Source organism: Megalops cyprinoides, chromosome 24 (assembly GCF_013368585.1).
Source record: "Megalops cyprinoides isolate fMegCyp1 chromosome 24, fMegCyp1.pri, whole genome shotgun sequence".
NCBI lineage: Eukaryota > Metazoa > Chordata > Actinopteri > Elopiformes > Megalopidae > Megalops > Megalops cyprinoides.
In genome coordinates, this window is record NC_050606.1 from 11,942,373 (window position 1) to 11,954,432 (window position 12,060).

The 12,060-nt window shown below is 40.6% G+C and overlaps 1 protein-coding gene across 10 annotated transcripts in view; it reads left to right on the forward strand.

The window, feature by feature from the left end:
• Positions 1–741: 741 nt before the first annotated feature.
• Positions 742–12,060, forward strand: part of obscnb (obscurin, cytoskeletal calmodulin and titin-interacting RhoGEF b) — a 93,500-nt gene continuing 82,181 nt past the window's right edge. For all 10 annotated transcript variants that reach the window (XM_036518790.1, XM_036518797.1, XM_036518796.1 and 7 more), the window contains exons 1-2: positions 742–954; positions 8,771–9,881. In XM_036518790.1, coding sequence (XP_036374683.1) covers positions 8,780–9,881 — 1,102 coding nt within the window. In that variant the 5' untranslated portion in view covers positions 742–954; positions 8,771–8,779. The remainder of the gene's footprint in view (positions 955–8,770; positions 9,882–12,060) is intronic.

The following is a 12,060-nucleotide window of genomic DNA, read 5'->3' on the forward strand; positions in this document are numbered from 1 at the left end:
TACAGAACCATATAGGGCAGTATCCTTCTGTTGTTTTGAATCTTCTTGTGGAAACTGAGCTCTGTCTACATCTCCTCAGAGTCACATTAGGACCAGCAGTGATTTACACACCTGCGTCTGTGGAGGATGCAGTGCTGAGTAATGTTGAACAGCCTCTGCCAAGTCCGTTCTGATGAGATTTAGAAGTGGAAAAGAGTGCATTCAACCTAATTAGTTGGCTGCTCCCTCCAGCACAGTCTGCAGGAGGAAAGGCAGGCCTCAGGGTAAACCTGGCAATCAAAGAATTCTAATTCTAAAGAGAATAACAGAAATATAAAACTATAATCTATCTGTATAGGCAGTAGTGACAAGACTATTCTAAGTTTGATTTTATTTGAAAATCTATTCCGTAGCCCATATTTTGCACAACGGTCTTATTTATATTCATTTGCAAGGCGTGACAATAATGTAAGTAATACAGACACTCAATTTACATGTAACGCGTATAAATAATATAAGTGCGTTTGGAAATGACTGATCTAGTAATCTAAACGCAATCTAGTCAAACATTATGCGTAACTGATAGCCCGCACTTTGTTAAAAGTTATGTGCAGGTCCCCTGTCAGCCACACGCTCCCAACAGACAGGCTATCGCCGTTGCAAATGACACGGCTATTTTGGAAAGGAGGCTGCGCCGAAAAGAAGAACGTCAGCTATTTGGCATCATGCGGTACCAAAGAAGAAAAGGGAAAATAGCGTAGTCAAGCCGCTGCAGGGGGACTGGGGGATATCGCGCTATCCTGGCCGTACGATTTCCTCGGGAAATTTTTACCTGCGTCTAACGCCAGTCGCTGAGGATTTGCGCGAAGTAAGGAATCGCTTGGATATGTCTTTATGACTGCGGAACTGCCAAGCCAGGTTTTCTCGTGATGATAAAACATCTGTTTTACCTGTGAAAGGACTAAAGTGAGAGAGGTGAGACGCGTTCTTACATGATGGTAGTTTACCTTTCAGATATCACTGACTTGAAAGCTGAACCAACATGATATGCATGATGTATATAATTTAAATACGACGGAACGGATGACTAGGCTACGCAAATGTTCGCTGTTAAACTAACTTCAGCGAAAACAATTCCTTTTTAACTGACAGATCAAATTCTTAATTTGCTCTAATGCGGTTTATTCTACGCTGGTGATTGCCGCTATAATTGCCGCTATAATTCCATATGATTTATTGTAAAACAATGTAAAGTCAAATATATACGTATCATTGTACAGTAAATTAGGATTCGTTTTAGAGGAGTGTAAGAAAGGCAGTTGTCTGCAGGTGATATTGGAATGCCGCACTTGAAATTCCATTCCTTTCTGTTGTAAATAATCAAGAAAATAGCGGTGATGTTGGATAAAGAGGTACAGCGCTGCTGCCCTATCAAACAGCTGATCCGCGTCCGCTTCTACAAATGGCCATACCCCGAGACGGGGCAGGACAGCTGAAGTTATTTTTGGGATACAGCTCAGAGGAGTGAGGTGACAAAGATGGCAAATGTCATCCTTTTGAAAGGGACATAACTGTGCAACAGAACTTTGTTAAAAGGGGAATTTTCCAATCAAAAGTGCTGCGCTAGGTTTTATTTATTTATTTATTTATTTGGGGGGGGCGGGGATTTATTTATTTATTTTTGTACTGTAGCTGGTAATCCGTATTATCCCACCCAATGCACATGAATCGAGCAAGTAGCACACTAAATTGGACCTTGAAAGTTCAGTGTAACAAAATCTCTGTTGACAGTAGGCTACGTATCAGTTGGTTATGATTAAGTTCTGCTCATCGTCTCACGGCGTATCACATGAACCCTCAGGTAAAGTTAAAAGGCACATAAACCACCATGCAGTGATTTGAGCGGTACCGCACTCAGCCACAGATTAATGAATGTGAAATTATGATACCGGCCTGACAGAGAGGGACACGGTTCGGTGTGAACAGTGACCATATGCATCCCTCTCGGGATTCTGTTGTGGAACGTTTCTTCACGCAGTGAAATTTTATCAAGTGTGTTCATGTTACAAATATAGGGCTGTTATGTTGCTCCGTGGAGTGGAAACTGTGAGTCCACCTCATTCAGGTCACTTGGCTTTAGGGACAAATGTTCTAACAGGTCAAGACGTAAAACACCTGCTCTGACACTTCACGCGTGACGCAGGGCTCTCTCTTCCTGTTTTTTGAGCTGGGATGAAGGCCTGAGGAAAATCACTTCCATACCCATGGGTCTCTTATATATTATTGTTTTCTAGGATATTAAGGCTTTGATGAAGAATCCACTTTTAATGATTTTTAAACCAGTGAAGCTTAAATTGTCCCCTGTGAGCTACTTGTCTCGGGTGTTAGAGTATTCATTAGACATTAACACATTCGTTTGAAATGTCAGAGAAATTGTAGTCTCATTTGACAAAAGCCTAGTATGAAGGAGAATAGAATGTTCTCTTTAAAATTTCACAGGTTTATGCTTTGTAATGTTTTAAATCTGAACTCTGGTGGATTAGTACAGAAAATTAAAAAATCACTACAATCCTCAGCTTTCACATACACCTGACAAATGGCATACTACTGCTCAGCTCATGAAAGTGTGATGAATATGAAGGAGAAAATTAAAAAGAACAAGGCACTATCTGTATACACATTGTTTATATCTATTTATTTCCTGTAAAATGCCATCTTATTCCTGAGAGGTAAACTGTCTAAAAAGTATTCAATTGCAAGATATGCAAAAAGCTAAAGGCATTACAGTAAAAGTAGAAAGCATGCTGTTTTTACGGCATCTGGTATATCATAACTTTAATAAACGTGAAGAATTAGGTCAGCAAAACCTGCTCAGCACAAACAGTGACTCATCTTGAATCATTTTTGAGACAGGTTATAGATAGCTACTGGAACCAATCCTTGAAATTGTCTTTACTCACATTGCTCAAAATTAACTGTTAATGCACAGTTAAACTTAGACTGTGCCTCTCTGCTCAAATACTCAATAAAGGAAAAACATTTTATAACCAATGAAATCAAGGGCGAAATTTTGGTCTCAACATTGGTAGGGACACAACAACCGAGGGTACATCGGAATTATCTAATATGACTTCACTCCAAAGATAATGCGCCCGGGTTCGCTCAAATATTAGTAGGGACAATTCTGTCCTCCCAAAATATTGGTAGGGACCTACGCCCTTGAATGAAATCAAGATCAGCTCACCAGTTGGCCCAAATACATTACTCAACAATGGCAGAGCGTTCAGAAATGTTATATTTTGGAGATCTGTTTATTTCTTCTTTAACAACTTTTGGATCTACTAATGCAGCTGCAAAGTACAAAGTTACACAGCAATGTCAATGTTTGTACACATTAACAAATCTAACCAAATACAATACTTGCACCCCAGATGTAACGTCCATTGCTATGCCATATTTTGAACAAAAGTAGAAATGTTTTCTCACCTTGAATTACCATACCATTCTGTGGTAGCCTCCGGTAAGGTAGATCTTCTACTAAACGGTTAATCAACAATAACTTCAGTTTTAGATATCTGTGATTGTGTTAGATACTGATTCATTTTTGTGTTTGTTTAAAGATGATAGACTGTTACTTTATTTGAGTATGCTTAAATCATTTCAGTACACATAGTTTCCTATAAAGCATAGTGTGTATAAGGACATCAACATACTTTAATAACTCAATTATGATAATTATGCCTGGTTAAGAAATAAGATTGTTATATTATTGTTATATTAGTCATAATTGATATTAGTATTAATTATGTTGACAACAATGGATTGGTATTCCTTTTTGCCTGGTTTAGAAATGGTATCATTAAGAGCACACAAATATTCTCTGATTTGGAGGAAGTGTTTTGGAGGTTGTTCAATAACCCTGAATATAATCGATGGCTTTTATCAAGTACTGTTTGTATTGCACTAGCACCAGTCTTCTGTACCCATCCATCCAGGAACGCGTAAAGGCAAGTTATCAGGATGTGTCCAAAAGGCTTTCAGCCATAACTATACCAGGCAGTCTGTATTACATACTGATTAGGGCTGAGGTCCCGGGATCAGATCAAAGACCAGTTTTTACCAGAACACCAGGTGACTCACTAACCCCTATTCAGACACAATAGCAATGTAAAATTGCCTGTGTTAAGCAACATTACTTTACAAAACAGAAGATTGAAATCATTTTCACACGCCACCTGTGTGCTGGTTTGGGAATGATCTGATAGAAGATCAAATGGGATGGTTATCACTGTCTGCAGGCCACCGGTAATGAGTATAAGCAAGATAATGCTTTTTTTAAACATCAATGCCAAGAGATAAAATCCTTGGAAGTTTGCCTTCACTGGGCCCCTACACAAAACAATGAAGTACAATTCTTACGAGAAATTAAATTCTAGCCAAGATCCCATGAGGAAGACACCCAAATTTCAGGGGTTTCATGTCTGCCACTTGCTTGGTCTTTCTGGCTGACTTCTTGTTACTTGGAGGTTGTTCAGATGTCGACCTCTTCCAGCAGCTGCCTGAAACTGTCTTACCTTATGGCCTACCAGTACTAAGTTCTGGACAGCACTAACAACATTAATTTGCCCACAACAGAGGGCAAGAGGACTAATGAGATACAAGAAAGAGTCAAAAAATGGCCAACACTGAATTACTTGCCGTTTCATCTGGATAGGCTTTATACTTAGCATATTGTATGTAATTTGAAAGTCTTATTTTGTGTATGTGTGTTTGGGGGAAGGGGGTGGAATGTTTAATAAATTAATTAATTTAATAAAATAATTTAATAAAATTAATACATTTTAATCATAAATTTCAATTAGTAAAAATAATCCACAGTTTTCATCATTTGTAAGTTCTTGCTCAGTTTAAGCATCATGGAATATTTGAAGGCATGCCGCGCATGTGATGTCATATCCTGTTCCCGAGCATTACTGGAAGTTATTTTTGGCCCTATGGAAAAAAAAAAGCCTGGGGTGGATCTTTCCACACCTTCACAGTGCTTGTTAAGCTGATAGTGCTCATAGGTGTATTACTTCTCCCAGGATTTATGTGAATACTTATAATGTTCTTTTGGATATAAAATCTGTCGTTTGGTTTTAACTTTAAACAAGGAGGTACCTTGTGCCATTTTTTGTTGATAATATAAAATATTCCATAAAGCTCTCTTTAAACTATATTAATATGAAAATGACAATGAAAAAATGCATGGCACAGTAAATTTCTCACTGAATATAACACAGCTTTTTCTCAGTTTCAGTTGTTCACTGTTGAAAATTGGGTGCAGACAGTCCCGGTGTTTTTGTCTTTCCATATGTCTATATAGAGGGACAAAGTATAAAGTCAAACCACCATCATCCTGGTTTAGGAAGTAAAATGGTTTAATGCTACTCATCCCAAACAGCACCTGAACCATATCTAGAAAGAGAACAAAGATTAAAGAGAGTAAAGTTTTCAGTATTTTAATATGGTGGACAAACCTCCAGCTACCATGTAGTTGTATTATCAGTTAATTTTCTATTCTGTCACACATGTGACACATTCATCTATTCCTAGATAATCTCTCAGGGTACTTTATCACCCACTGTCATATGGCCAAGCAAGTATGACAGAAAGCACGCTCTTGAGGAGTGAAAGTAATCAGATAAAATCATATTGCAACATTTATTCAAGCCATGTATTTCATTCCATTAAAATATAGTTATTTCTTTTTGATATAATTATTTGACATGATATTTAGTTGTTGTTTGCCAACATACTGTTTTTTTTTTTGATTAGGTGTTTTTACAGATAGCTACCACAAGATAACCAGCTAGCTTGCAGGTTAAACCTAGCTAGTCGCTGTGAAATCTGTTACCCAACTTGTCACATTTTGTGAGTGAAAGCAAAAAGGTAACAAAGGGGTGAAAGCCGTTAAATGTTAAAACAATGGGAATTAGTCTTTTTTAATCTTAGAGGCTGCAGCATTAGCAATTCATCAGTACATTTATTTCACTTTACTTATGTAAGCATAATATATATAGTGTTGCAGCAGTTCCCCCTTTTAGGTTAAATTAAATGACACTGAGATCAGATGAACACTAGAGTTCTGTGCTAAATCAAAGCAAAAAAGACTATACTATCAATCTGTCGTAGCCAAACCTATTAAGTCACCACCCAGTGCTGTTTGATTGACAGATTCATGTCATCTTAAAATGGCTCATTCTTAACTTTAAATCCTTATAACTTTATAAGGATTTCCTAATAATTTATATTAAATTGTTTATTTCGTTCATGATTTATTTTTGTGTTTCAGTCCTTGCTTATCTCACTGTTTATTTATCTATTCGTCTATTTTTTTAGGGTTCCAGCCTCCATATATCACACTTTGCTCAAAGCTATCAACACTTTACATCGTATCTGTCAAGCTATCAGCTGCTCATTTTACCCTGTGCGTTTACATGAAACAGTACGGCACTCATATAGATCAGCCTGTCAACAATATTGACAGGAAAACATCTTTGCTTAGAGCACAGACATAGGATACTCCTCAGTAAGTAGCACATATTCATCTGCTTTGCATAGATGTGTTTGTTCATACCAAAATGGTGTAGAAATAGTGTATAGTGTAGAAAAAGTGAAAAATTATTTTTGAGGAGAAAATGTGACCTACCTAATTGAAATGATCCTTCCTTTTATGTATTATTTATATGTAAAACAAAGAGACATCACACTGGTGATGAAGGTTAAAAAAGAGAAGTGTGCATAATTGCCATTAAAAGTAATAAATAAATGAATAAATAAATGGCCATTTATGTGAAAGACAGTGTGCAATCTAAACCCTAGGGTGCTTTGTCTGAGCAACTTTTTACTTTTAACTTTTGAATTCATACTATATTCTTTTTTCCCTCTTCTTACAGACTGTGATTGAAATGTATTACATAACACAGTGTTAGAGTAGAATAAAAATATACGTAAATAAATGTGTTACTCAAAGTTAATGCCATAAATCAGACCTCCTCGGGGATGCGCATTTAAATTTATCCAGAGAGAACTTGAGAGGACTGAAGAACTCATACACTCAGGATCTCAGAGGCAGATGAGTTATCTAGGTTGCCTAGAATGTAGTTATTATATGTAGTTATATATATGTAGTTAACCTTCCATAGTTAATATTCACATAGGCAATACTTAACAGGCAAGAGCGCCTTCATTGATACATGACTTAGAAGATTAAACAGAATTATGACACTAAGATTAAAGGAGTAAACAAGGTTTAGCACTGATAAAAGGATGGTCATACCAAGCTGACAGGAGATAAACTTTGTGTGGTAGAATACATTTACACCGTGTTCATCCTAATATATTTTCAACTTCTATATAATGAATTTTACTTAGTAAAACATTGTAAAATAAATGCTATGAAATGGCTTGACATGTCTCTTCTGATTGGTGAATAGGGTGAATAGGTAGCACAGTAAGGTAAAAAGCCAGCTAAGTAAAGTGTTTATATTGTTTATTTTTAGCAGATGCCCTCAGTGAAGGCCGCTTGCATATATTAATTTTTGCATATTATCTGCTGAATGCTTACTGAATCAAGGTTTATATGCCTTAATTACAGGTATATCGGTTGTTGAATTTGAACCTGCAACCTCCTGAATACATCACAAGGCTAATTCCATTACTGCTTTGCCATTCTAAAGCCACACCAACAGCCTTGTGTTGGTGTTTTCCAGTCATGCTCTTGACACCAATCCAGAAAAGTCTGGTTCCCTGGAGTATTGGTCTCCCCTCGGGGGTGGTGGCATCAGATTCCAGCCCTGTTAGAAGGTGCTAATCTTCAGCCCTCATGGCCACCGGGGTCCAAGCTCCCAGTCTGCATTTCGCAAGGATGGCGAAAGCCCTCTCACATTTAGCAGCAGAAAGGTCATTGGATAATTGGATTACAGACGGGGCCGCTTGGCCAACTCCGGAGCAGTCGTTTTAACATTTTTGTTCCGTGTTTTACATTTCGTTCTCTTGTTACCTGGTGCGAGTCCAAATGCTGTGGTTGTGTCACATTGTGTTGCTACCTCGGGGCACCTAAGGTGAGAGCCTCAAATAGTGCTGGTGCCAAAACTCTACCACAACTCGAAACGGTTTACGCCGTGCGCTAGACACTGCTAAAGCTTCATCCCTGACAACCTTTACCATTGGTGCCAGTCTAGCTGGTGTTGATGGGAAGATGAAGGTCATTACTTCTGAAGATCACAGCTTCAAAAATATCAGTGCAATGGAAAATATATACATGGCCAATGCCAATGAGAACACTTTTTGTGTATAACTACTGCCAAGAGATCCTATCATATACAGTGTTGTAATATTCAAAAGAGCTTCATAAGCACATTGCTTTGAAGCCCAGCTGCAAGAGGCACAAGTGTTGCAATAATAACAGCTGCATCATGTGTCAAGCCAGGCAGGCAGCTAAATATCCATAATGTTGTTTGTTGAGGTTTAAAAAGATTGTGGTGATTTAATCACTTATGGAAGCAAACAAACTGAGAAAATCCTGAGGTCAAAAGATATTGGCAGCAGCTCTGGGAGGTCTGCTGTCTATGTTGGTTTTACTGTATCAGCAAATTACTTAACCTAATTGAACCATTAATTGAATTAACTTGTGTTTTTTCAGTGGAGTTTTCCATTTCATGGGGATCCTCTTTTATTGTTTAAATGTGCATTGTCTGAGGGACCTGACAGTAATTCTTTTAGTGATGTGAAGTGTTTTCTGTGGCAGGAACCAGAGATGGACCAGGACCTGTTTGGTGGAGCCCCGCGGTTCCTGACGCGGCCCAAGGCCTTTGCGGTGTGCGTCGGCCGAGATGCCACACTCAGCTGCACGATCGTGGGCAACCCGGTGCCGGCGGTCACCTGGGAGAAAGAGAAACTGCGGCTCACCTCCGGGGGGCGCTTCAAGATGGTGGAGGACGGGGACGTGTACCGCTTGACCATCTACGACCTGACCCTGGAGGACAGCGGGCAGTACATGTGCCGAGCCAAGAACCCCGTTGGTGAGGCGTACGCTGCCGTCACCCTCAAGGTGGGCCTGCCGGCGGAGATGGCGGAGCGGGCGCCTGTGTTCTTGGCCAGGCCCGTCTCTACCCGGGTTGGCCTTGGGGAAGACGTCACCTTCCAGTGCCGGGTTTCGGCCCATCCCGACGCCAACTTTGAGTGGGAAAAGGATGGCCGCTACGTGGGCGAGTCCAACCGCATCAAGATTACCTCCGACAGCGAGGGCAGCTCCCTGAGGATCAAGTGCGTACGCAGCCTGGACAGCGGCACGTACACCTGCCGGGCCCAGAACTCGGCGGGCCGCTCCCAGGCCGCTGCCGCCCTGGTGGTGGAGCTCCAGGACTCCCGTCACCTAGCCAACGCAGACAAGAGCACCTCCCTCCTCTCCCACCTCCAGAAGCGCAAGGAGGAGATGCGCAAGGACATCACCATCTATCGCGCGGCGGAGGTCATCTCCTCCTCCGCCTCCTCCGCCATCTCCAAGACCCCCGAGGGGCTGAGCACCCTGGGGCTCAGCCTGGCCCAGGACCACGACCGCATGGCCACCCTGGCCAGGAAGCTGCCCAAAGGTGTCTTCACCCGCACATGTACAGTGACGGAAGGCAAGCACGCCAAGCTCAGCTGCTTTGTCACCGGCCGGCCCAAGCCCCACATCATCTGGAGGAAGGATGGGAGCAACATTGTTGAGGGCCGCAGGCACGTCATGTACGAAGACCAGGAGGAGAACTTCATCCTCAAAGTCCTCTACTGCAAGCAGAGTGACAATGGCCTCTACACCTGTAATGCCTCCAACTTGGCCGGGCAGACCTACAGTGCAGTGTTGGTCATCGTCAAAGGTGAGGTTCCTTAAGAGAGTGTTGCAAGGGTGCTTTGGAGAGCATGGACAAGAAATATCCATCTGCCAGAATAGTTAGATTTGTTTTAGGTTTTGTGCCATGTGAATGGTAAAGCTATCAGGTGGGTTGGCAGTTTGTAGATGAGGCCAACAGGGGAATAAGCATAACAACCTGAAAGAAGTAACTTGAAAGAGGTATGAACTTAGTTGATATGATCTATTTTTTACTTGAAACTGTTACAGCTTTTATGAATTAATTAAAGAACAGAGTGTGTTGTGTGTGTGTGTGTGTGTGTGTGTGTGTGTGTGTGTGTGTGTGTGTGTGTGTGTGAGAGAGAGAGAGAGAGAAAGAGATGTTTAGCCCATTGTTTTTCAGGCATTGGTAATCACCGCAACTATTCAGCGTGTTACTGCTGACTAATCACAAAGATATTGTTCAGTTACACTGTTATAGGTGTGCACACCTGAGACCCTGGTGCTAATTTTTGAAGCGTTCTCCATTGCTGATCCTCATAATTGTTTTAAATGAGATTTTTCTAGCAGTGCACAGCAGCAGGTTCAGCTTTCTTTGGTGACCTTCAATACAGCTAATGAGCCAATAGCAAGTGATAACCATAGCATTCTGCATTTTGCTTTAAGCACTTATAGAAATCCAATTTACTTGCTGCTCATATTCTAATTAACCCAGGCTGGTATCGCCTTAATATACCCTTGTGGAAGAAACAGTTACAAATAGTTCAGTGATTTTCAAATACAAATTCCATTACTGTGTAAAAAGGTTAATGACAGATTGACTGAATTATCGTTTTACATCAAAACATTTCACTGGTTGTTAAAGGACAGCACATGATCATAAACAAATGTACACAAAAGACAGGTCTAAATTATTCCACTTCGGTTGGCATTAGCATTTATTTATATGAAGGGATGTTCATATTGTTGAAGGTAGTGAAGATGTTAGCGTCTTGCATTTATATGCCTTCTCTCATAAAATATTAATAGAAGCAGTTTGGCAACCTGATCAGATGGTAGTGTGAGGAACTGGCTCGATGTCATCCTGATGAATTACTTTGTCGAGATTGTAATTGCTCATGCCATGATAGGCTGCTGTTGCCCCATGATTTATAAGTTCTCTTTACGACATTTTAGTGAGACTGCTCATCTGCGTTAATGCATGAAATTCCAAAAATTAACTATGAAAGTTCAGTTAGTTGATGCAGTTGTAATTAGTATTTCTAATGTATTCACACAGAAAACAGATATTAACTCCAAAGGCCAAGAAAATAAAGAAAGGGTCATAGAAGACCTAAAGGGCAAAGGCAGTTTACAGAAATCTGATAATCAAGAGCAACTCAGATGAACTCTTTCCTACCTCTGCGTGTATGCTAGTGCTAACATACATTTGTTTAAATATAGCTTCAGCCTCTCGGCCATTCAGGGCGGCATTGCTGTCGAGCTTGCCCCTCTTCAAAGGATAACCCTCAGATGGGGGCTAGGTGTAGCTGTCCGAGTGAAAATGCAGCAAGTCGAAGATGGAGACAAGTGGAGGGGCTTCATGCAGCATGCAGCCATGCCATGTTCATGAAGAGATTTTATGATGAAAAAGAATGGAGTTTTTCATAGTCACAGGGGTAAATGTAGATTTTCATTCATGATTTGTGATTGTACACATAGGCTCTTGTTTCATGCTCTCTCTCTCTCTCTCTCACACACACACACACACACACACACACACGCACACACACACACACACACACACACACAAGCAGACACGCATATTTAATTGGTCCCATAAAAAGGTCATGTCAAACATAAGCAATCTTCAGCCCCCACAAGCAGTTTGCCAGTTCAGATCTAACTGGTCTGTTTGTCAACAACATTTGAGCTTTCACTCCATGTTCACTTGGAATAAAAAAGTAAATGTGATCCAAAGCTTTACACAGTAAACAGAGCAAAACTAGGAAACGTGCTGTACCTGACACTCTCACGTCGGCTTTGCCCAGCCTGGTGTAATGTTGTCGCAGGAATGGAGGGTGGTGTCGTGTTTCAGCTATTTTCTGCCCATGATGAGTTGTTCGCAGATGGTGTGATGGCCAGCGGTTGCTTGCTTCCTGGTGGCAGAACTTTGATGACTTTCCATTGGTTCGACAGGATGGAGTTCAGTTGCAGATCAAACATCA